The sequence below is a fragment of the Hippocampus bargibanti genome, linkage group LG07 (genome assembly GCF_051943395.1).
Source record: "Hippocampus bargibanti isolate YZ-2025 linkage group LG07, ASM5194339v1, whole genome shotgun sequence".
Classification (NCBI taxonomy): Eukaryota; Metazoa; Chordata; class Actinopteri; order Syngnathiformes; family Syngnathidae; genus Hippocampus; species Hippocampus bargibanti.
The window spans coordinates 1,029,504-1,056,430 of record NC_142740.1 but is presented as its reverse complement, the minus strand read 5'-3'; the positions used below and the strand labels follow the sequence as shown (position 1 = coordinate 1,056,430).

Here is a 26,927-nt window from a genome sequence, read left to right as displayed (position 1 = left end):
TTCGCTATTTATTAGCTATACATTAGCTATCCATTAGCTGGCTAGCTAGCGATTAGTTGCCTAGCTGACTGGCTGTTAGTTGGCTATCTATTAGCTATTTATTACCTATGTATTAGCTATCCATTAGCTAGCTGGCTAGCTATTGGCTGTCTAGCTGGCTGGCTGGCTGACTGACTGGAAGCTGTCTAGCTGTCGGCTATCTGGCTATCTATTCGCTATTTATTCGGTATCCACTAGCTAGCTGTCTAGCTGACTGGCTGTTAGCTATATGGCTATCTATTAGCTATTTAGTAGCTATCCATTAGCTAGCTGGCTAGCTATTAGCTGTCTAGCTGGCTGGCTGTTAGCTGGCTAGCTGTTGGCTATCTGGTTATCTATTATATATTTATTAGCTAGCCATTAGCAAGCTGGCTAGCTTTTGGCTGTCTGGCTGGCTGTAAGTTGTCTAGCTGTTGGCTATCTGGCTATCTACTATTTGTTTGCTATCCATTAGCTATCTATGTAGCTTTCTATCTATTTGAGTTACTGTGGGGTTGAGTGAATGCTGGCGCACGTGGCTACCGCTGATGACCCACAGAAAAACTGTATCCTGTTATCGTAAAGTGACCTTGACAGTTTTGAAAGGCGCTTATAAATGAAATGTATTATTATTAACAGGCACGGCGCTCGTTGTTAGCATTTTAGCAGTTAGCGTGCAGAAACGCGCAATTTACAACGCTCACGCTAAAGATCAACACGGGGCACGATAGCCGCGATCAAAGTTACGCTTTGGTTAGCATGCGGAAACTTCATGCTAATCGGTTAGCATGTATGCTGCGCTTAGCATAACGGCAAGAACGAAGCTGTCGGCTGTCACGCTGGGCTGCATATAAATACATCATTGAAACTGCGGGCAGGTTGGACGCAGGAATAAGATACCAAAAAAAAGAGAGAGAAGGAGAAAGAAAAATGTCAGGCTTCCTTATCGTCGAAACTTGATTGCCGCCGGATTGCAATGCAATCAGCGTGGCGTCGCCATGGCGACCGTTGCTTTTAACTCTTTATCATCGCCACACATCTTAATATAACTTGGAACACTTGGGATCACTTTAGATGGGGGAATTGACCACAAAAAGAAAATGGAGGAAGTAGTGGTGGTGGGAAACGGAGTGCGGTGGTGAGGGGCGGGGGGTGATATTCTTTGTGTGGTAGTATTTCAATTTAATTTGTCTTTCAAGGCTGAGAAGAAAAAAAAAATCAATTTATGAAGAACGTGTGTGGGAAAGCTAATCTTGTCCAAATGAATGCTTGACATATTATTTGGACATCTGTGTTGGTCTTTCAAACTCCCCTCCCCATCCCCCCCCCACCAAAGTTCTTTTGGTTTCTTCCACGTTGAAGGGGAGGCCCCTTTAAGTCGCATATTAATAAACAACCCAAAGTCCAGGTATTCATGCTATGAACGCTGGTCTTTATGTAGTAATTCTTTGAATATAGGAATCTAAAAGATAATGCAGCCCCAAGCATCGCCCCGACCCATTTTGTTTAATTTTAACTCATGCCATTCACAAATTTATTCCGGGAATTGAAAATATGACGTAAGCGCCATTCCCATTTTTTTTTTGTGTTTAGTTTTTTTTTATGATAATGATAATAATATTATTAATAATAATAATAATATATTTCATTTATAATAATATAATAATAATAACGATGATGATGATGATTATAATAATGCTAATAATAATAATAATAATCATAATAAAAATAATCATAATAAACATACTACATTTCATTTATAATAAAAATACATTTCATTTATAATAATAATCATAAAAATACATTGCATTTATAATAATAATAGTAATAATAATAATAATAATAATAATAATAATAATAATAATAATAATAATAATAACACATTTCATGTATTATAAATAAATAATAATAATAATAAATAATAATAAGTGAATAATTATTACAGTAAAGTCTCGTTATATCGATATTCAAGGGAGTCCGAAAAAATATCGATATAACCGGGACTATCGATATATCCGACCCTGTTTGCATGTAATTTTCTCCGTGCGTGCATAGAAATAGTATCGATATAACCGGGACTATCGATATATCCGATATCGATATAACGAGACTTTACTGTATTAGTGAGAACGAAATATGCCCAAAAAAACATCAAACTAGTTGCAGTCTTCCACTGACAGTTTTTTTACACACATACGCGCGCACACGCACACACACACAAACCAAAGAGCAGCTGTGTTCGATTTGTGATTGACAGTTAGGTGGGAAGAAAAGATAAGATTGGGAGCGGCCATGTTTGATGTGGCAGCTTAGCTCATGAAGTTGAACGGTTAGTTTAAAAAAATATTGTTATCGCGATATGTGACGGGTATACATTTCGCACAGTATCAGACGCTTTCATCAAACTTGATGGAAATTCAATATCGCCATTTTATTGATTATATATGGTTTTTTTTTGACGATGGCAAATGAGAAGGCATCGCATTTTGATTGGCGCGCAGGAGTTCAATGAACGTTTTCAATAAAAAAATTTAACTAAAATGACACTATAGTGTCGTTGGCGAATTGGCCGTCGGCAGAAATATGTAATCCATGGCCGCCATTTAATGGCGCTTTGAATGCAAGCGGGCGTTTGAGAAGATAAGAGCGACGGCAGCCTCACTGTACGCCAATGTACCAAATGGAAAGAAGTGCAAGGCCACTAATCAATAGTTAGTTAATGAGGACTGCGGCGGAGTATGGATTGGCTTTTTCCCCCCTTTTTCTTTTTCTTTATTTATTTTTGCCTTGCTGCAACCGTTGAACCTCTCGAAAAAAAAAAAAAAAGATGACATCAAGGCTGATTCACCTTGAATGTCTCATTTCAACCAAGGCGGCAAATATTTTGTGCGAATGACCAAAAACAGATCTGGAATTTTTTGGAAAAAATCTGCCCAAGTAGGGTGCAAAATGGAAAATATAGCGCCTTTGTTTATTTATTTATGTGTTTATTCATGTAGTTTTTATGTAGTTTTTATGTATTTTTTTATGCATTTATTTATGTATTTACTTGTATTTATTTGTGTATTTGTATTTATTTGTGCATTTATGTATTCTCTTTCTTTCTATATATACAGTAAAGTGTCGTTATATCGATATTCTCGGGAGTGGGAAAAAATATCGATATAACCGGACTATCGATATATCCGATCCTGCGGTATGTACATTTTCTCCTTGCGTTCATAGAAATAGTATCGTAATAAGCAGTACTATCGATATAACCGATATCGATATAACCAGACTTTACTGTATATATATATATATATATATATATATTACATATTTATATATATTTAAATATTTATACATTTATATAGTTATATTTATTTATTTTACAACAACAGAGTACAATAGCTTTAGCTAAATCTTTGATCTGGTCTCAAACAAACATTAAGTTCACTAAATATTGATATTGTATTGTATTGTATTATTTGTTATTTAGTTTTTTTCAAGATGGCACCGCAAGAGTGGCTGCCTTTCCAGCAGCTTCTGTATTTTGTTTTTCTACTTCTTTCTTTCCTCTCATAACTTTGCTGCTGTGAAATGTCAATTTCTCCACTGCGAGACTAATAAAAGGCAAATCCAATCCAATCCAATCAAAAAAAAAAAAAAAAAAAAAAAAAAAAAACAACAACATTAAAGGACAACCGACGTCTCCGGACAAGTTGTGTCCATAATTTGTAAAATGGCTTCAAATGACTTCTACTGAGCGTATTTTACAAAGATTCCACAGCATATAGCGATAGTTTACGTTTTAAGACTCACGCTGAATATTCCGGAAGTCTAGTTTTATGACTTGGTGACGAGTCCGTACGTGACGTCACTGAAGGAACGCCCCTGACGGAAAAAAAAGGACCGATTGTAGCTGTCCTTCCATCACATCAATATATTTTGCTGTACTTGTTTGGTCTGAAAACATCATGTTGCACCAAAAAGAGCCAGGAGAGGGCGACCAAGCTCCATGTAAGGAATTTATCAGCCTGTGGAAACGGAGGTGGCCACAGGATGTCGCCATTTTCTGCCTCTTTTTTGGTGATACATTTCCCCCCAATGTTGCCTCAAAATGGCACGGAATAAATTGTTTAATCGATGGCAAACATGTATGCTTTCCTCTTCAGAACTATTTGAATCATATTCATAACTGGATGTGTAACAAGAAAGCATATTCTACGAATGTGAAGCCATTGTTTTGATTCTCCAGCAATGCAAGATGTCTTGGCGTGACGTCACCAACTGGGGGCGGGACTTTCTAAAAATGCCCAATTCGCAGCTCATTTTTTTGCAGGTTTTGGACACTTTAAGTCATTTTTCTTGGCGTTTTACATTTGACTAAAAATATGATATTGCGTGTTTTGGGTATTTTAGATGCCATAAAACGTTTTCCTGATGTCAGTTAGGAAACAAAAAAGTGACGTCGGTTGTCCTTTAAGATTATTATTATTATTTTTTTTTTTGAAAAATGAGCCTGATCAAGCTAGCAAAGTCGTTTCTGTACAACTGCGCGCTATTTAGCGAGTAAAACAAATTGAACAAAAAAGTCCCCGTGAGGTCTTATCGAGTTTTGTCCAGCTGAAGGGAGTACATGAAAAAAATGTCGGTGTGGGGCGGTGTAAAAAAAAAAAAAAAAAAAAAAAGTGGTGATTACAATTACAGGATGTGACACTTTGCTGATTTGGAAGCAAATTTGACAAAGGCCGTCATTGGCGTGGATGGCGGCTCGCTCACCAGATCCCCAATCAAAAGTTTGCCGTGTATAATTTGACGCAATCATATTTCTCCACAGTCATCCAGCGCAATCAGGTAATCAGGGGGGGGGGGGCATTAACAAGACAAATGGAGTTGGGGGGGAAAAGTGGGTGCGCTTTGTTTGCTGGAACTTCCTACCGAGAACCCCCCACCCCCACCACCATCTCTCCCCTGACACGCACATCCCTGCGCCTGATTACCCCCATCACCCTCATACGGCGCCGCCCCGCCGCCGCCATGTTGGCGGCTGATTGACTTGCGTGTAAAACGTCGGCAGGTAGATTATTACTCTTCGGGGCCATTGGTGTCAAGTGATTAGTCGGCGCTGTTTTTTTTCCACAGAACCTCATTAAGAACGTTCTGGCTACCTTTACTTTGACGACGACGACATCTGATTGGCTGATTGGTTCTGCTAGCTTCCCGCATGACTCGCCAAGCTAAGCGGTGTCGTTTTATGACCTGACGTAGTTACTTTTCATGTACGATAAAGACATTTTTTTGGCGCCATTTATTTATTTAGTTGTTTATTTATTTATCAATTTAACCGAGTATTTATTTATTTATTATATTATTTATTTGTTTATTTATTTATCTAACTGATTATTTATGTATTTATGTATTTATTTATTTATGTCTTTATCTGTTTCTTTATTTTTTTATGCATTTAACTGTTTATTTATTTATGTATCCGGTTATTTATTTATGTGTTAATGTATTTATGTATCAGTTTATCTATTTATTTATGTAACTATTTATCCATTTATTTATTCATTTATTTAATATTTATTTTAATATTTACTTAATCTTTTTATGCATTTATGTGTTTGTTTAGTTGTTTATCTATTTATTTATCTTTTTATGCATTTTACTGTTTATTTAATTAATTAATTTATGTATATATTTATTTATCCGGTTATTTATTTATCGGTTTGTCTATTTATCTATTTAAATATTTATCCATTTATTTATCCATCTATCCATTTTGTATTTATTTGTTTATTTATCCATTTAATTGTTTATTTTTTTTATTTATCTGTTTCTATCTATTTATTTAACTTTTTATCCATTTAAACCATTTATTTATATTTATTAAGTATTTATTTATTTATAACTATTTATTTATAGTTATTTATTTATTTATGTATTCATACGGTGATTTATTTATGTATCAGTTTATTTATTTATTTATCTATTTATTCACCCATTTATGCATTTATGTAATATGTATTTGATATTTATTTAATATGTATTTAATATTTAATTATTTGTGTATTTATATATGTATTTATGTATGTATTTATGTATTAATTTACTTCCCATAATTCCTCTACTTGTGCTGTTGACTACTTTGGTATCAAACGCACAGTTTCACATGTCATGCATGTCACATTGCTTTGACATGCATACTTGGTATCGACTGTATTGACGGTATCGACATTTGGATCAATCCACCCCCCCCCCCCCCTCATCATCATTGATTTTATTCATAGATTATTCATTTTCGGAAAAATCCAAAAGCACTTTTGAGTCGTCGGTGGACCCAACGTGCGCATTTTCTTCGACATCAACCCGGCGGATGCGTTTTTTCCGGTCCGTATCTTCTCGGGAGGCCTTCTATGAGGTCGTTATAGGGGGCGCCATCTCAATACTCACTCCAAGATTTTCTTTTTAATTCCTGAATTAAAGAAAAAAAAGTGCGAATAAGAAGAAAAAAAAGAAGAGTACGTGAGTACAACAAAGGAGGCGAGCAAAAGCGTAATAGGCTCTCTGTTTGGCTGCGGGGGCTCTTTACAGCCATTCTAATTAAGGCCATCCAGAAAACAAAAGCGCTGGATTGAGGCACTTTCTCATCACAGGCTCTCCATGAGCCTCTTTTGTCATGAACACACAGCCAATTACAAAGCTCCACAATGGGCGAGCAGGGAGGCGCCGCGCCCTAAGTGTGTATACGTGTGTGTACATGTGTGTGTGTGTGTGTGTGTGTGTGTGTGTGTGTGTGTGTGTGTGTGTGTGTGTGTGTGTGTGTGTGTGTGTGTTTGGGTGGGGGGTGGGGGGGTCTACTGAGGAGCCCCCGTCAAGACTACGGGCGGATCGAAAACCTCAAAGATTCCAGTGACTTTGCAGTCAACACTAACAGACGCCTATTAGCTAGCTAGATAGATAGCTAACCGATAGCTAATAGATAGCTTCTTCTTTTCCCTTCTTGGGGTCGCCACAGCAAATCGGTCTCCTCCATCTTTAGAGGTTTGATCCGCATGTTTGTTTTGGCCAAGCTTTGACGTCGGATGCCCTTCCTGACACAAGCCTCTGTATTTATCCGGGCTTGGGACCCGCACAAGAAGACTTAATGTCCCTTTGTGGCTACAAAACAAGCAACTCGCTCAGTAAAAGGCTCCCAAACAACAAAATGATAATCGGCACAGCAACATTCAAAAAAGCAAAAACTAGACTCACCATTTGATGACAATGCTCTGATCTTACCGTGAGAGCTAATAGATAGCTAATAGATAGCCAGCTAGAAAGCTAGCGAAGTAGCTAGATAGCCATATAGCTAATAAAAAGCCAGCTACATAGCTAGCTAGACAGACAGATAACCAATAGATAGCAAATAGATATCCAGCTAGACAGTTAGCCAACTAACTAGACAGCCATATAGCTAATAAATAGCCAGCTACATGTGCTAATAGATAGCAAATGGATGTTCATCTTGAGCAAGATTTAATATGGCTAAATACATGTACTTATTTCCTTCATTAGCTAGCAAATAGATAGCCAGCTAGGTAGCTAGCTAATAGATATGAAATAGATAGAACTCCAGCCAAGCGGCGTAGTCCGATTGGCCTTTCTTAGTCCCGGAAAGACACCAAAGTCCTTTTCTGGGTCTTGGGTTTGCGTTGGAGGCGTCACCATCGCTATCGCTAACAGTTTGGGGGTGATGCGTTTGTGTAGCGTGGGAAATATTAAACCTTACTCATCTTTTGAGTTCTGCGTGTGTCTTCTTGTTGTTAGCTAGACAAGAGAAAAGCCTGACAACCACCAAAACAAGAGTTTCTTTCATTAATACAGAAACGCGAGATGGGGGCTAATGTGATCAAAACGCAACGGGGGACGCGGGGGTGGACGTGGGGGGACGCGGGGGGTGTTTGGCGGCGACAGAGGCCGACCTTTGTTGTCCGCTTCCTGGCTGACAGGAAGTGAGGGACGAGCGCGCGGTTTTGATCACGGCCCGCTGACGGACGAAAATGGGGGATCACAGAAGATGAGAGCGGGCCTCGATGACAACAGGCCAATTTGGACGTCCCTGCGCTTCTGCTAGACGGACAAAATCTGTCTGAGAATCCTGGGAACGCCGCAAAGTCCAGCGGGCGTTACCACCGAAACAAAAAAAAAAAAAAACAGTCGACGAGAGTTAACGAGAACATTGACAAAAAAAAATATAATAATTTATATCATATAATAATTTATATGTGAATTTATATGTGAATACTGTGAATGAAATATCTCAGTACATATATGAAAAATTGCATTTGATACATTTTCCCACGCAAAAAAATATAGATTTTAGTTAAAGTACTCCAAAAATCAAATGTATCCTACCTATCTATCTTTCTAGCTAGCGGCATTATCTATCTAGCTAGCAATCTATAAATCAATCTATCTACGGATCGATCTAGCTATGGATCGATGTAGCTATTGATCGATCTATCAATCAATCAATCAATCAACCAACCTATCTATCTATCAATCTAGTAATCTATCTAGCAAGCTAGCAATCTGTCCATCTCGCAAGCTAGCAATCTGTCCATCTCGCAAGCTATCTATCCAACAATCTATCGAGCCACCTACCTATCCAGCAATCTATCTAGCTACCTACCTATCTAGCAATTAACTTAGCTACCTAGCAATCCACCTACCTACTTAGCAATCTACCTACCTACCTAGCAAGCTACCTATCTATTGACCTACCTACCTACCTACCTATATACACTGTATTTTCCTGTGTATAATGCGCATGTGCGCACCCGAAAGTCTTGATTTTCTTCAAACTATGTTATACAGTATGTATATATATATATTGCTTATTTTCAAACTACAACTTTTACTTTGAAAGAACCGTGACTTGATTCTCGTCCCAAACAATTTCTTTCAGATCCTTTCCGATGCCGTGCGACGCTAGTCCGGAGAGAACCAAAAAAAAAAACAAAAAAACAGACATTCCAAAGTGTCCGTTTCAGCCACAGATTAGCCGAGCCGAAAGCAAAACAACGGACGGAGCGCTAACAAAAGCGTTCTCGCCTCGCCTGCTTATGACTTTAGGCAGGCACATCTGCAAGTCATCCGCGGCGGACGGGCCGGGCCAGGTGGGACGCCCCGCCTCGCCCCACCTCGCCCGCTCGCTACATTGCACACTTTGCGCCGCTAATGCATTGCAAACACGCCTTGGCCTTTGAGGTGCGCGGCTAGTGTTTCCCTCGCCGTTACTGAATTAAACAATCCAAAGCCGTGTTTTGCCGGACGTTACCTTGCCGACGCATATTTTCTTCCTCCTCCTTTTTTTTTTTGCTTTTTCTGGCCATCCGATGAAGAGGTCATGGTGGCAAGCATTTTCTTCCCATGTACGAAGGATCATCTGAGGAGGAAAAATTCTCATTATTTGGAGAAAAATAACATTTCATATTGGTTTGATAGGTTTTGACAACCCCCCCCCCCCCCCCCAAAAAAAAAAAAAAATACAAGAATTTCCATTGAAAATAAAATCAGAATCAGAAAAGCTTTATTGGTCCCACAATGGGGAAATTTGCAGTCCACAGCAGCAATTTGAAAGGGGGTGGGCTGGAGGGGGTGAAAGGATAGAAAAACAAGATATTCTAAGCATCGTAAAATAAAAATGTCAACTGTATACTATAAATGTGCAAAACCGTTTCATTAAAAAAACTGTACATAGCACAAGTATCAAGAAAGGCATATTGATATACAGTCATACCTCGGTTTTCGACCATAATCCGTTTCAGAAACCGGTTCGAAAACCGATTTGTTCAAAAACCGAAACAGCACTTTCCTTTAAAATCAATGTAAAAAATCTTAATCCGTTCAAAGTCTAGAAAACAAATTTTTAACTATTTCATCGCATAAACCAGATAAAAGAGCAGGTCATGTGTAAAATTCTATACAAACAAACTTTAATTTTCACCAATTTTCTTTCTGCCACGGGGTGTGTTGCCACCTATCCCAGCTGTCTTTGGGCAAACACAGGGCACACTAACTTTTCAATCCAAATTCTTGAACCAAATATGTCAGCATTTTCGCAAAAATAAAACAACAACAATATTAATGCAGCGGTCACAATGAGGAAGATGTGACATATAAGGAAGTGACATATAAGGAAGCGGAGGGTAGTCGAGTGATGCATTCAGATGCACTCAGTTTGGTTGAGAACCAAATTTCGGTTGTATTCCGGGGCATAAAAAAATGACATTTTTGGTTGAAAACCGAATGGGATGAGAACCGAGACGTTTGAAAACCCAGGTTTGGCTGTATGTATCTGTCTTGCATCAACTCATATTTACAGTACAAATATCCAGTCTTTTTAGTTTTTTTTTTGAGGGGTTTTAAAAAAGTATTTTTTCAAACAACTTTAACGTTTTTTTTGTCAATATTTTTTTGAAAGACAGATTATTTTAAACAAAAATTGAATATTTTGAGAGTGGTTTCTTTTTAAAATAAAAATGTCATATTTTGAAAATATTTGACTTTTTAAAATAAATGTTTTTGAAAATAAATATTTCAAAGGACAACCAACACCATTTTTTTTGTTTCCTAACTGACATCAGAAAAACGTTTTGTAGCATCTAAAATAGCCAAAACACGCAGGCTGATAGTTTTAGTCCAATGCAAATGCTTTCATTCCTTTCATCACTTTGCTGCTGTGAAATGTAAATTTCTCCACTGTGAGACTTATAAAGGCATATCCAATCCAATCCAATCCAAAACACGAAAAAATGAATTAGTGTCCCAAAACTACTTCAAAATGACCTTGGAGATGCAGAGTTTCAGAAGGTTCAGAAGGTTAAATATGATTCAAATAGTTGTGAAGAGGAAAGCATAAATGTTTGCCATCGATTAAAGAAGTCCTTCCGTCTCATTTTGAGGCGTCTAGACTCCAATGTAGCGCCCAGAAAATGCACAAGATGGCGACCAAGCTCCCTTGGAAATGGGCTGATTTGTCTGCTATGAATTTGTGTCAACTAGTATCAAATAGTTGTCTTGGTGCAACACACAAAAATTCACCATCGCGTTATTTATGTTTTTTTCCTTCTAATTTCGCCATCAACACAATGTCTTCAGACGAAACAAAGTACCCAAAATTGTGTGCCGCTTTCTCGGTCAGGGGCGTTCCCTCCGTGACGTCACGTCAGGCATTGTCACCAACTCGAAAACAAGACTTCCTGAATATTCAGCGCGAGTCTTAAAAGGTAAAATATAGCTAGCTATATGCCGTGTCTGTGTAAAATACGCTTGGAAAAAAAGGGTCCCAATAATCATGGCATCAATATAAAAGCATGAGCTCAAAATAGAAGCATGGCCACGAGATTAGGTCCGTCCTCAATTTCAAACGCGATCCCGAAAATTGATAAAGCGTACAAATCCCTCCGGCCGATAAAGCAAGCAGCCAAATCAAAGATCAGCTTGCCACCGAAAAAAATAAACATCATAAAATCTGCTTATGATTATCATGTATTTGGTATTGACGGGGTTTATTTTTCCAATTATCTCCAAGGATTGGCTCCGTTGCCATAGAACACATAAAAAAATCTGAAAGGAGGCGTGGCTATGCTTGAAATTTAGCCAGCGCTAGCATCCTGATGAGCATGTTTTTTTTGAGAATTACATTTTTACAAATCATACATTGCTAATATAGTAGCATTGACATTTGTTAACATGAATTTTGAAACATGTCAACATAATACAGTAATACCTCAGTTTATGAACTTCATTGGTTCCCAAGAAAGCACGTGTATCACTCAACCCAGAAGTAACTCAAATAGATAGATTTATAAGCCCCTTTCAAGGTCACTTTAAAGTCACAGGATAAGTTTTCTGTGGGTGAGCAGCGGCGGTCACACGCGCCAGCGTTCACTCAACCCAGAAGTAAATAGAAAGAAACCTAGCTAGCCAGCTAGTATATAGCTCTTGATAGCTAGCTAAATTGCTAGCCACCTAGATAGCTCTATAGCTAATAGCCAGCCAGCTAGATAGTTACTTAGCTAATACACTGAATGTCACTATTAAACACACAGATAGAAAGCTAGCTAGCCAGCTAGTAGATAGCTAATAGATAGCTAGCAATATAGCTAGCCACTTCGATAGTCAAGTCCTCCCTGTACTGTAAATGCGCTTCCAAATGGCTTGTTTGTGTCCCCCCCCCCCACACACACCACACCCCCGACCTCCTGACAACGGGCAACAAAGGGCCCATTGAGTGGTGGCGGCGAAGTGGGCAGCGAGGGTCTTTGATGGCTAATCTGCATGCGTTTGGACAGGGGGAAACTGGAGCCGGCTTCAAGGAAACAGGTGGAACTCGTTACGATAGCCCCACTCTGGATTTCCTCTTTCCATCTTTTTTGGGGCGTTTTTTATCCAGATCCCCCCCCCCCTCCACACCAGAAATTCCCTAGCCAATCCTCTGTGTCAACACACAAAAACATGGCGTGTTTTGCTTCGCGCTCACAGAAAAAAAAACCTTTTAAAGGACAACCGACACAATTTTTTTGTTTCCTAACTGACATCAGAAAAAGGTTTTATAGCATTTAAAATAGCCAAAACATGCAGGCTGATATTTTTAGTCAAATGCAAAAAAAAATATATAAAAATGACTTACAGTGTCCCAAAACTGCCATAAAATGAGCTCGAAACTGGGCAGATTCAGAAAGTCCCGCCCCCTTGTTCGTGACGTCACGCCAGGATACTCCTTCACAAACTGCCTTGCTCCGGAATCAAAACAATAGCTTCAGAGAGTTCAGATTGGGAGAAGATGCTTTCTTGTTACTCATCCACTTATGAATAGGATTAAAATAGTTCTGAAGAGGAAAGCATAAATGTTTGCAATCCATTAAAGAAGTCCTTCCGTCTCAATTAGAGCCGTCTGGACTCCAACGTAGCGCCCAGAAAATGCACAAGATGGCGCACAAGCCTCGTTGGAAATGGGCTGATTTGTGTTACCGCAATTGGCTCCCCTCACTGCTGCCTTCTTGACCAATCACGTGGCTTTAACCGAAGACACATCACTCATTGTGGCAGCTCCGTGTATGAAAAAAGTTTGTATGCCAAGGTAAAATTTTCATAAATGTAACGTCCGTAAACGTATCCTGTGACTGTAAAGTGACCTTGAGAGTTTTGAAAGGTGCTTATAAATGAAATGTATTATTATTACTTTCTCTGTTAACTAGCTAGCTATCTTACTATCTATTTGAGTTATTTCCGGGTTGAGTGAACGCTGGCGCATGTGGCTGCCGCTACTCACCTGTAGAAATGCTTATCTTGTGACTGTCAAGTGACCTTGAGAGTTTTGAAAGGTGCTTATAAATGAAATGTATTATTATTACTTTATCTGTTAACTAGATAGCTATCTTACTATCTATTTGAGTTACTTCCGGATTGAGTGAACGCTGGCGCATGTGGCTGCCGCTACTCACCCGCAGAAAAGCTTATCCCGTGACCCTAAAGTGACCCTGAGAGTTTTGAAAGGCGCTTATAAATGAAATATATTATTCCAATTATCTCCTGTCCCATGTCAATCCGCTTCAATTCCAAGGCGCGGCATCAGTTCCGCATCCTGAAAGATTTGTTACCATAGAAGGCATGATCAAGCCGAACAACTTGATGAAAACACACTCATCAATTAAAGCGACGGTGGGGTTTAGTTTAGAAGTAGCATTTAATAAGCAATCTTTCATTCACTGACAGGCGGGACATGATGTAATAGCTAATGGACAATACGAGCCTGTGCGGCGAGGCTGACCCCGTCCGTACGCGGAAACTCTTAATTAGATTGCTCTATTGTCGTTTGACCTTGGCGGAAGAAGACACCCAACACTGCTTCTGAATCCTGCGCTAACCCCCCCCCCCCCCACGTTCCTTCTTCCTGCAGGAGGCTGGCGTAGAATCAGCAATTGAATCCATTGTGTGTCGGCGCTGATGAGCTTTGCAGAGCAGATAATGGATTAAATTATTTATCTGCTATCCCCCACCGTCCCCTTCTCCTCCCATTGCCGCCTCATTGTTGCCAGTTCTTTTGTGCCGCCGCGGCGCGACAACCGGCGCGGGCCTTGAAGGCCTTGATCACTCGCCGCTTTTTCATAGATCTAATTTTTTCTAATTAGCGGTTGAATGACGAATCCTCCTACTTTTTAGCGTCGTACTCTTAGTGAGATGCATTCCGTGACACGGCGTCGTGCGTGTGTCCTTCTTGGAAGGCAACTTTAAAGGACAACCGACACCATTTTTTTGGGGTTCCTAACCGACATCAGAAAAACATTTTATAGCATCTAAAATAGCCAAAACACGCAGGCTGTTATTTTTAGTTAAATGCAAAACACCAATAAAAATGAATTCAAGTGTCCCAAAATTGCCACAAAATGAGCTCGTAACTGGGGGAGATTCAGAAAGTCCCGCCCCCTCGTTCATTCAACTTTCTACTTTGTTCAAAGGCAGAGTGTAGACTGCAAGGTTAAAATATCCCATCAATCAGGTGCCACAAACAACCCGCACAAGCCATCTGTAAACTTGATGCAAAAAGCGATCAACCCAACTAAACAGAAACACAATTGATGAGGAACTAGATACGATGATAGCAGAGAAAGCACCTACAAGGGATCATTCCTCAAGATGGTGAATGAAGAAGGCTACGTTCCTCATCAAGTGTTTAATGCTGAGGAAACCGGCCGCTCCATTCCATCAAGCCATCAACGACCATCATAAAGGTAAATAAAACCACTTTATTATACAGTACAGTTTATTTCTTTAATTATAATACCATAGCATGTTTATTATACGTAAAATAAGGTATATTTTGTGTATTTTTAAGGCTTATTTAATAGAAAATGATGTTTTATGGGGACCTGGGAACGGACTATTCTCATTTTAATGGTTTTCTATGAGAAATTAATTTTTGGGATACACACTTTTCGCCTTACACACTCTGCCTGGCAACCAATTAAGTTTGTAAGCCAAGGTATCACTGTACTTCAATGTCCAAAATGGGAAATATGACGTGAGCAGATAATCAAATGATTTGTTCAGTGACGCTAGCATTTAGCTCAGTCGTGGCCTAAGTGCAGCCTTAGCATAGCGCGGCCATTAATCCTATTTGGGGGAGGGGGTGCGCTTTAATGTGCATCAGACCAGAAGGCAAGTATCCATTAAGGGATGAATTTGGCCCAGCTTTATGATGGCGTCCGTCATCTTTTTTTTTTTCCCCCCCCCCCCCCCCCCCCAACAAGCTCCATCAATCATCTGCACCAAGGCTTTCTTGGCTCACTGCCTCTGACATGCCGGCTTCCATTTTACCTCCCGTTTTGACAAATTTGCATATTACACAAAGTGCACACGCCACCCAGCGACCCGTCCAGCGAACGGTCGCCGGTCCCATTCGACCCCAAAAAGCTGTCTCGGATCTGCTCTGTTTGCTTCGTGGAGCAAGAAGAACTCGTCATGTGAAGGTTGCACTCAAACAACTAAAAATCTATGTTTTTTTGGGTTTTAATGAGGCATCACATTCCATGAAATACACTGGAAGAAGTATCGGATTCCATTTCGCGTAGACATCCTACCTAACATCAGTTGTCACATACAGTGATACCACGGCTTACGAACGCTTTAGCTAACGAACTTCTTTTTTGGCGGACGAACCAAACCACGCAACGCCAAGGTGGCTGGCGGACTAGTTTTCCACACCCCCTCTCTCTCTGAGTGCAGACGTGGTTTGTTATCATGTGGAGTACTTTTGCTATTATGGGACCGAAAAAGACCCCACCACAGGCTTGTGTTAAGACTAAAAAGACATTCAAGAAAATTACGATCAAGCAGAAGAAGAAGATCATCGAAAAATGCGAAGTCGACAAATGCTACGTGTTGCTAAGGGTGTTTCTGTGTTGTAATAATAATAATAATCCATTGCATTTTTAAGCGCCTTTCAAAACTCTCAAGGACACTTTGCAGTCACAGGAATTTTTTTTCTGTCTAAGCAATGGTCTCAGCCAATAGAAGAGGTTAAAAAACCTCTGTTGATTTGGATTAACGAAAAGCAGGGAGCAGGGGACAGTGCGAGTGAGGGTATTATCGCCGAAATAGCATGGCAACTTCACTTGGATATCATCAAGAGGTGACTACATCAATGACCATTAGGTAAATAAAATGACTTTATTATATAGTACAGTTTATTTCTTTAATTACAACCCAATAGCACATTTGTTATACATAAAATATGGTATATTTGGTGTAGTTTGAAGGCTTATTTAGTAGAAAATTATGTTTTATGGGGACCTGGGTAAGGATTATTCTCATTCTAAATGGTTTCTTATGGGAAATAAATGTTCGGCAGACAAACTTTTTGTCTTACACACACTTTCTGGGAACCAATTCAGTTGCCAATTAAGATGAGGTATTGCTGTACTTCTAATTTCAAAAATGACCTATTCTATGCATTAGTCACTATTTTTTATTTGTCACTATAGAGAGGACATGTGAGTCTTGATGGGGGGGGGGGGTAATATTAGGTTAGATTTGGTAAAATAGACATTTTATTTTTTGTGGATTTCAATAATGTCAAATTTTGGCATTTTTCCTAAATTTTACTCAGCACCAATATATACATTTTTCTTTTATTTGTATATAGTTTTATAGTAGCAGAGTCTATTCTTTCATTGGGTAGATTTGGTGAATTTGGTGAACATTTTTGGAGGGTTTTGGTAGATCAGTCCAATGCTCCAAAATGGCTGGCACTCTCGGAGTTGTCTTTTCTGAAAATGATGAGTACCAAATAAGTTTTAAAAATATACTATCTGGCAAATGGGACTTATATCCGTGAGCACAGTCAAAATGTCCTTCAAATTAAATGTCACAAAACGTTTTTGATATGACAACGCAGCTCAAAAAATTGATCCATATCGCGCCCGTCCGTCTTTATGAAAAAAAAAAAACGGTTCCTTAAATTGTCCGTAAAGTGAGATAAAGCGTAATGGAACCATTGTGCTCATTTTGGAGAGTTTCGTCATGTTTTTTTTTTTTTTTTTTGGTTAAGTGCCCGTTCACAGAACATTCTCTCGATTCTGCGACAGTGGCATCATTACACCAAAGTAGCGGAACAAATTGTCCGAAACCAAGTGAGAATATTTATGTCCAAGGTGAGGCTAATGGCGTCATTTGTGGCGATGATGCTAATGTGCTATTAGGGGGGTTCCGTTGGGCTGAGCTCAGGTGCATTCGGGGATGGGAGTTAGGAGGATAACTTGCTGAACCGTTTCTCAGGCCACACTGAACAGCAAGACTCGACAGAAAGAGGCGTGGCGACCTCTGGTGGCGAATAACAAAATTGTTTAAATGAAATATACTATGGGAGCCGGGTGAAATGACGAATATTTAACCTCAGCTATATTAGATGGTCACTTACTGACTTGTGTTCAGGAAAAAGTGTCGGAAAACGAAGGGGTTGGAGATGGCGGGATGCTTTGGTCTCGTTTTCACACCAACGAGCAGCTGTTCAGCGACCTGTGACGGCGAAAAACAAAATGAACGATAATAATAATAATACATTTCATTCATAAGCACCTTTCCTAACTCTCAAGATCACTTTACAGCCACAGGATCGTTTTTTTCTGCGAGTGAAAAGCGGCAGCCACATGCGCCAGCGTTCACTCAACCCTATTTAAACTATTTGAATATTATGTATATTTGAATGTTTTCGTTCGAGTTAGTGTGTGTGTTATTGGATATGCCTTTATTAGTCTCACAGTAGAGAAATTTACATTTCACAGCAGCAAAGTGATGAAAGGAATGAAAGTAGAAAAACAAAATACATGAGCTGCTGGGGTTGAGTTTCGATGACAGCAACGAGCCGGTTACCGTGGCGACCTCTGGTGGCAAATAAACAACTGCTTTTTTTAAAAACAAAATTAATGATGTGAACTTCGTGAATTACTAATATTTAACCGTTGCTATATTTTTGGTGAGGGCTTCTGCTGGTCACTTAAAAATGTTCAGAGAAATATATATATATATATATATATATATATATATATATTTTTTTTTTTTTTCGAAAAAAGAAGGGGGGAAATATATTTTGGTCTCATTTTGATGACGCTATCGAGCAGCAGTTTAGCGCGGCGACCTCTAGTGCCGAACAACATAACGGTTTTTGTTAACAAATTAGCAAAAGTTAGCATCGTGAAATGAATATTTAACCGTTGCTATATTTTTAGTGGGTTGACGATGGTCACTTACCGACAGATGTGCAGAGAATTAGAGGAAAAACAGCTTTAATCTCATTTTAGTACAAGAACGAGCAGCTGTTTAGCACGACGACCTGTGGTGGCGATTATAACAAAACTATTTTTAAAAACAAAATGAACGATGTTAGCATCGTGAAATGACTAATATTTAACCGTCGCTACCTTTTAGGAGGGCATGGTTGCTCGTGATCGAAAGTTTAAGACGACTTTGGTCTCATTTTCATGGCGGCAACGAGCTGCGTGTCGTTAAGTGGAAAAGTCTTGAAACTCCGATTGAATAGGAGAGAAAATGTTGTCTTTCTAATTAACCTTTAGGCTCACCTGCCGCAATCGATAAGAGTTTTCTGCCCCCTCTAATTGAGACAAAGTAATTATCAGGTTGTATTCATCTACTTAATGAAACAATGTTCCAATATGCCCACGGCAAAATGCATAATTGAGCACCCCACCCGAGACAGGCCAAACTTTCCTTTTTTTGTGTTCACCGCCTCAAAGCGGCAAACGGGTGCTCCTGTCCGTTGGAGCGTGAAACTCACCGAGTGGACACCGCGTTCGTGGACTTTTGTGGATCACCGTCCCTGTGAGGCATTTTGGGGAGAGGGTCCTGGATCATCAAGTACACCCCGATGACTGACAAATTGTGACTATTATGAATAAAACTATCTAGCTACCTACCAGATAGATAATAGACAGCCAACCAGCTAGCATACTAATAGATAGCTAATAGATCATAGACGAAGTAGCTAACGAGCTAATAGAAAGTGAGCCAGCTAATAGATAGCTAATAGATAACCAGCTAACCAGCCATCTCGCTAATAGATAGCTAGCCAGCCGGATAGACACCTAACAGATAGCCAGTCAGCTAGATAGCCAATAGATAGCCAGCCACTAGATAGTTAGCCGGATAGATAGCTAATAATAGATAGCTAATGTAAGCCAAATCTGCAGAAATAAAGTAATAATAAATAATAATAATACATTTCATTTATAAGCACCTTTCAAAACTTTCAAGGACACTTTCCAGTATTTACTAAAAGACATATTGGGCCGCATCTATAACAAAGCACGGTAAGACAAAAAACAAAACAAAGACAACATTTGTCGATAGGTGTTTATGTCTGAAATGAAAGTGGACATGATGAAATACCGAAAATAAAAATCCAAATATGATTATTTTGAGTGCCAACGCGACAAGGTGATCCTATTTAATCATCCGCGTAAAACAAAAAAGGCACAATCAAGAGTACGACTCTGAACTCACCGCGGCGCTCCCAAAATGGACCTAAGATGGATGACGACACAAAGACAAAAAAGACCTATTGGGACACCTAATGTACTCATGAAAAAAAAAAAAAAAAACCTCAACTATGGTATAGTGATACCTCAGCTCACGAACTTAATTGGTTCGCAGAAAGTGTGTGTAAGGCCAAGGGTTCGTTTTCCAAACATTTAGTTCCCATAAGAAACCATTCAAATGAGAATAATGCGTTCCCAGGTCCCCATAAAACATCATTTTCGACTAAATTAGCCTTAAAAAAACTACACAAAATAGACCTTATTTTGTGTATAATAACGGTGCTATTGTATTGTAATTAAAGACATAAACTATATTGTATAATAAAGTCGTTTTATTGACCTTTGTGATGGTTGTTGATGTAGTTGCCTCTTGATGATATTCGAGTTTTCGGGAAGTTCCCGTTTTCGGTAATTCAAGCCTTATTATAACTGACACGTCTGTAGAATATTTGTGCTAAAGAGGTCGGCCGACGCCACGTCGAATGGAAGCCATCGCTTTGAAAACCGCGTCCCGATATTGAGGCCCAGTTGGTACGTATTTGTGCAAATGAGCATCATGAACGTCGACGTGATCTTACGCGACGGATATTTGCTCCATTCACATTTCCGTCGCCATCTTTAAAAGTCTCGTCACGCGTTGACCGAAAAGGCGCTCTGGAAATGGAGCGTAGAAAATTAAGAAATCCTCATCTGGTTTGACCAGCTTGGCCGTTCCTCGAAATGTTCTCATCGACAGCAAAAAAAAAAAGTCGCGTTTGTTGTGTTTTACAGTCCGTAATCACCAAAGTCAAAACACCCGTACCTGTAAACAGTCCTGGAATCCAGCATGTAGTGCGTCTCGGTTGTCCTCCTCAAGCGACTTTGGGGTAGATCTTCTCGTAGAAGAAGCTCTGCGGCAGTACCAGGAGCTCGCCGTCCTTCTCCCGGACGGCGTGCGCCCGTACGAACTGGAACTGCTCCAGCGCAAATTCGTAGAACTCGTTCTCCATTTTCCAGATCTCGGATTGCTGGAGTTTCCCGATGGTGTCTCGGGTGGGAGGTTTCTTCTCGGTGGTCTTGCGCAGGTGCGATTTCTTACCTGGGAGGAGGAATCGGGTGTTGATGAGCTCGTAAGGGCGGGGTTTTGGCGTGTCCGTACCCGTTTTGTAGAGGTCGGCGGCGCCCTTGAAGAAGCGCGGCAGGGTGGCCTCCAGGATCATGATGAAGTCCTCCAGCTCTTCGGTCACGCCCACCAGGAGAAACTCGTTGACCAGGTTGTATTTGGCCCGCTCGAGCGCCCAGCGACTGCCCGCGTTCCTGAACGCATTAGCAACCGACGTCTTTGTTCACCAAGTGCGTTTTTCGGGTCACGATATTTCGCTATGATTTAGAAGCTTGATGCATGCTGAATTCTATCTCGCGGCTAGCAGCATTTTGGCGCTTAGCCCAAAAAAATCATTCATGCTAGTTGCGTCAAAGATTAGCATCAAACTATAAGACAGAGCATGGCATATGGATTTAAAACCACCACACAAGCTTTGCCTTATTTCATTTGGTTTAGCTTAATGCTAACAAACAATGCAAAACCCCATAGAGGAATTCACCAAATTATTTATGAGCTATCCAATAACTAGCTGGCTAGCTATTAGCTGTCTAGCTGGCTGGCTGTAAGCTGTCGGCTATCTGGTTATCTATTAGCTATCCATTAGCTAGATGGCTAGGTATTAGCTGTCTAGCTGGCTGGGAGCTGTTGGCTATCTGGCTATTAGCTATTTATTAGCTATCCATTAGCTAGCTGGCTAGCTATTAGCTGTCTACCTGGCTGGATATAAGCTGTTGGCTATCCATTAGCTAGCTAGCCAGCTACCTTTCTATGTATTTGAGTTACTTCGGGGTTGAGTGAACACTGGCGCATATGGCTGCCGCTGCTCACCCACAGAAAAACACATCCCGTGACTGTAAAGTGACCTTGAGAGTTTTGAAAGGCACTTAGAAATTATCATTAGACTCCTATTTTTCGAGGAATGACGTGGCGCCGCAAAAGTGGCTACCTTTCCAGCAGCTCCTGTATTTTGTTTTCTACTTCTTTCTTTCCTTTCATAACTTTGCTGCTGTGAAATGTCAATTTCTCCACTGCGAGACGAATAAAGGTACATCCAATCCAATTCAAATATTTTGCGCTCACCAACACTCCGACTGGTGTCCACAGAAGAAAGGGATCTGCAGCCAGAGTTTCTCAGGGGCGCAATCAGAGCCACGGGAAGCGACGCATTCGTCAAATGTCTGGAAGACGTAGAAGAGGAAAGGAAACGTATGATGGGGGCTGTCAAATTATTTTGTGAGGAGCGAAGGAAGACCTTCTTGTCGCCTTGCTTCCTTCGCCGCAGGCCGGGTCGGTAGTCGTCGCCGAAGCGTAGGAAGTAGTAGTAGGACACCAGGCGCTCGATGGGATCTCGTACCACGTTGATGTAAAAGGGCTTCGCCTTGACGCCGTACCTGACAACAAAGAGCCTTATTAGCGTGACGAGTGTCGCCACAATAATCACAATAATACTTTTCATTTCTAAGCACCTTTCAAAACTCTCAAGGTCACTTTACAGTCACAGGATCGGTTTTCTGCGGGTGAGAAACGGCAGCCACACGCGCCAGCGTTCATTCAACCCGGAAGTAACTCAGATAGATAGAAAGCGAGCCAGCTAGCTAACAAATAGCTAATAGCTAGTTAATAGATAGCTAATAGCTAGCGAATAGATAGCCAATATCTATTTGCTGTCTATTAGCTATTTGGCTGGCTCGCTGGTTATCTAGCTAGCTATTTATTGGCTATCTGGCTAGCTATCTATTTGCTGTCTATTAGCTATCTGGCTGGCTGGCTATCTAGCTAGCTATGTATTATCTCTCTAGCTGGCTACCTGGCTGGCTAGCTAGCCAACTGCTATCAATTTGCTGTCTATTAGGTATCTGGCTGGCTAGCTGGCTATCTAGTTAGCTATCTAGCTTGCTACCTAGCTAGATAGCTATTTGCTATCAATTTGCTGTCTATTAGCTCTTTGGCTGGCTAGCTGGCTATCTAGCTAGTTATCTATTGTGTTACTTCCGGGTTGAGTGAATGCTGGCGCGTGTGGCTGCCACTGCTCACCCTGAGAAAAAAAAATCCTGTGACTGTAAAGTGTCCTTGAGAGTTTTGAAAGGTGCTTAGAAATAAAATGTATTATCATTGTGGCAGATGGACAGTTGGCCAACTAGCTAGATATCCATATAGCTAATAAATAGCCAGCTACATAGCTAGCTAGCTAGACAGATAGCCAATAGATAGCAAATAAATAGCCAGCAAGACAGTTAGCTAACTAGCTAGGTGCCCATATAGCTAATAAATAGCTACATGTGCTAATAGATAGCAAATGGATAGCAAATCGATAGCCAGCTAGGTACCTAGCTAATAGATAGCAAGTAGATCGAACTCCAGCGAGTTTGAGTTGTTTTTTGATTTTAAAATGAGAGAAGGAGTATGCGACAAGATGGCGGCTCTCACTTGGAAAAGTCCAGATAGGCGACGTGGCCGTGGTAGAAACCGGGCTTCATCCCTCGCCAGGACGTGACGTTGTGAACAAAACGTATCTAGATTCAAAAAGACAAAGTTTGGCTCTCTCTCTCTCTCTCTCTTTTTTGTTATCTTTAAAGGACAACCGACACCTCCGGACAAGTTGTTTAAACAACAATTTGCATGCAAAACCATGAAACTATCTGTATTGATGTTGACATCTTGTAGTTTATTATTTGGTATCCATGTCCTTATATGCCACATATCAAGGAAGTTGATGCAACATTGCTTATTCACGGAGCTTCATATGTCATGTCCGTCACCAGTTTCATCATATACGCCTCAAATTGATCCGGAAGGACTTCTTTAATCGATTACAAACATTTATGCTTTCCTCTTCAGAACTATTTGACTCATATTCATAACTGGATGAGTAACAAGAAGGGATCTTTTTTTCCGAATCTGAACTCTTGTTGTTTGTTTTGATTCTGGAGCAAGGCAGTTTGTGAAGGAGTTTCCTGACGAGACGTCACGAACCGGGGGGCGGGACTTTCTAAATCTCTCCAGTTTTGAGCTCATTAGTGGCAGTTTTGGGACAGTTTAAGTCATTTTTATTGGTGTTTTGCGTTTGACTAAAAATCAGCCTGCGTGTTTTGGCTATTTTAAATGCTATAAAACATTTTTCTGATGTCAGTTAGGAAACAAAAAAAAAAGGTGTCGCTTGTCCTTTAATAAAACTAAGAAGCAGAACATGTTGTCATGACGATGCCAACAAAGCACGCACGGGGTCGCACCTGGTCCTGGATGGACATGACGGGGTTGTTCTTGGTGGTGTTGATATGCAGCACGTGGAAGCGGTTTTTGGCGCACAAGTCGTAGGCGATGTTGGTGAAGGACGTGCTGGCCGTTTTGGGCACCCGGTTGTAGATGATCACCGTGTCGTCGTCTTCTGAGAAGCCGTGACGGTTGTCCTCGCCGTGACGTTGCGGCTGCTGTTGTTCTACCTCAGAAAACTCATGTCTGGCCATGGCGCGCTCTGTCGGATCAACACACATCAACGTTATGAGATAAGAGAAGTTAAACAGGACTTGGACACAAATTTCTTTGACTTTCCATCAACATCACTGGACAGTTGATTAGTTACACTTGCACAGTCTACAAAAACATTTTTGTGTGTGTCATATTTTGGAAAAACGACACCAAGTATGACCTTAGTGCGATTGCATTTTGTAACTAAAAAGCTTTCACCCAAGCTGAAAACATACACACAAATAAAAACACAACTTGTATCTTGCTGGGATGAAACCCCCCCAAAAATGAAGCATCAATCGAAACAGCTTTTAAATTATTTTTGTTAATATTAAAGAAAACAAAGCATCCCCCACAAAAAAAAGTGTTTCAACTTTCGCAGACTAGTAGACTGCAAGGTTAAAATATCCCATCAAACAGGTTCCACAAACAACCCGCACACTTGATGCAAAAAGCTATCAACCCGGCTAAACAGAACGCAATTGATGAGGAACTAGATAAAATTATGGCAGAGAAAGCACCTACAAGGAATCATTCCTCAAGATAGTGAAATAAGGTTAAGTTCCTCATCAAGTGTTTAATGTTGAGGAAACCGACCACTTCATTCCATCAAGCCATCAAGAACCATCACAAATGTAACTAAAACCACTATTATACAGAACAGTTTATTTCTTTAATTATAAGACCATAGCACATTTAGTATCCATAAAATAAGATATATTTTGTGTAGTTTTAAGGTTTAGAAAATTAGAAAGTAGAAAAGTATGTTTTATGGTGACCTGGGAACGGATTATTCTCATTTTAACGGTTTCCTATGGGAAATCATTTTTTGGGATACACACTTTTCGCCTTACACACTCTGTCTGGGAACCAATTAAGTTAGTAAGCCAAGGTATCACTGTACTTTACCTAGTTTGGCTCTGGACTCTTCCAGTCTTTGGATCTGGTTCTCGATGAAGAGCATGGTGACAGCGAATGTCAGAAGGGCCAAAAGCTGCAACTTGGGCGGCGTCATGACCCTCACGAGCCCCATTAAGCACACACGACGAGCATCACCACCGCTCGGGTCCGGTACACGCACCGTCGTCGACCACGTCTCACCAAACTAAAAAAAAATCCGAACCTCACAATCGGCGATTAAATTCTACCGCCTTGCCCCATAACTCAATACGCTCTCAACCAGAGTTAAACTTGTTAGCTTATCTTGTTAGCGTCAACTTCACACCTCTCCTCTCATTTCTGTTGATAAACGGAAACTTTGGACCCTTCGAAAATCTCAAAGTAAACACGGGTTCGTCCATGAAATAATACGATTAGGAAAATGTGAACGCAAATATTTGTTTTGATGTTGGGACTCGATTGCTAGCTTGTTGCCAAAAGTAGCGTGTGACGCCATTTCCGCATTCTTCTTCGTGGGCAAATGGTGGTTGGCAATCTGACATTCGAGCTGCCGTGCGCTACGGATTGAACTCAAACATTTATTACCTGAAGTTTGTATTAATAATAATAATAATAATAATAATAATAATAATACATTTAATTCCCAAGCGCCTTTCTAAACTCTCAAGGACACTTTAGAGTCACGTGATAAGTTTGTCAATACAAGTAATGTTGTGTAACAATGTACCAAATACTTTCATTGTTATCGATACTTGAATAACTTGTTACTTTAACTGCCTTGATTTCCAATGTAGTTTTACTTTCTCATTACTACTGCGTTGAAATAGATTTCTTGTCAATTCGTGTTTACTTTTACTTGGGCAATGGACATTCCAGACTCTCTTGTACTTCAATACAAAAATTGAATCCGTAATGATAACTGTGTTTGACAAGTTTTGAGTCGCTGGGTGATGACGACAGAGGGCATCGATAACCAGATAACCAATAAAAATGCCCACGTTAACACAACAGCTAGACTAACGCGCGCCTCATTTGATACAACGACAATAACCTCCCTCAACAGGTATATATGTAGATGTACTTCAGTACATGAGAATATTTAATCTATGTCTTGTGTCAATCATGTAAAATTCTGCACGATCCTGTGTAAATTTGACGAATTTGGGCGTGATGTCGTTTCCTGCCGCTAGATGGCGAGAGAGTTACATTAACAGAACTGGAGTCCCTGTACTGGGACTGTAATGGGTTCAGTTCATTTTGCAATAAGTCAAAGTTGATGTTGAATTCGGTGTAAATTATGTTGTATAATGATTTGTAACATGCAGTAGTATTAGGCAGTTACATTCCATTGTAATGTAATTTGTATCATCCAGTTTTGGAGTGTACACTGAACACAGAGGCTTACATGACATTGACAGTCGCAGTTAAAATACGTTATCATCAAGCATTTTTTTTGACAGATACATAATTTTGAAAGTCATACCGTTACAGTACATTGTTTATTTGTATTTATTTATTTATTTATTTATTTATTTCGCGACATTAGATTCTGTTATTTTGGATTGGATGTACCGTCTCGCAGTGGAGAAATTTACATTTCACAGCAGCAACGTTATGAAAGGAAGCAGAAAGGAAAGAAAGAAGTAAACGAAAAACTAAATATCATGACAACACAAGGACACAGAGAGTCATTCATTCTTCATCAGCACTTGCTGTACCCTCTTTGTGACATGAAACAGTTTTAGATGAAAGAGGAGAGTAATTTTGCGATGTCATATGGTGACAGTACACAATTTCATTCCAATTTGAGTTCCACAATTGATAATAATAATAATAATAATAATAATAATAATAATAATAATAATAATAACTAG

The 26,927-nt window shown here is 39.9% G+C and overlaps 1 protein-coding gene across 2 annotated transcripts in view; it reads right to left on the bottom strand.

Annotated features, from left to right (window-relative positions):
• Window positions 1-25,499, bottom strand: part of LOC148895047 (heparan sulfate 2-O-sulfotransferase 1-like) — a 28,787-nt gene extending 3,288 nt beyond the window's left edge. The window contains exons 1-9 of one of the 2 annotated variants that reach the window (XR_016115532.1): window positions 25,063-25,499; window positions 23,919-24,160; window positions 23,116-23,201; window positions 21,941-22,079; window positions 21,769-21,866; window positions 20,743-20,900; window positions 20,407-20,682; window positions 17,471-17,568; window positions 9,326-9,433 (exon numbers count right to left, since the gene is read on the bottom strand). Coding sequence is in view for 1 of the 2 variants with exons in the window: in XM_089000643.1 (XP_088856769.1) it covers window positions 20,456-20,682; window positions 20,743-20,900; window positions 21,769-21,866; window positions 21,941-22,079; window positions 23,116-23,201; window positions 23,919-24,160; window positions 25,063-25,186 (1,074 nt within the window). In the remaining variant the exon portion in view is untranslated. Of the gene's footprint in view, window positions 1-9,325; window positions 9,434-17,470; window positions 17,569-19,297; window positions 20,683-20,742; window positions 20,901-21,768; window positions 21,867-21,940; window positions 22,080-23,115; window positions 23,202-23,918; window positions 24,161-25,062 lie in introns of those variants that run through there. The other variant, XM_089000643.1, reaches the window with a different exon arrangement.
• Window positions 25,500-26,927: the final 1,428 nt, after the last annotated feature.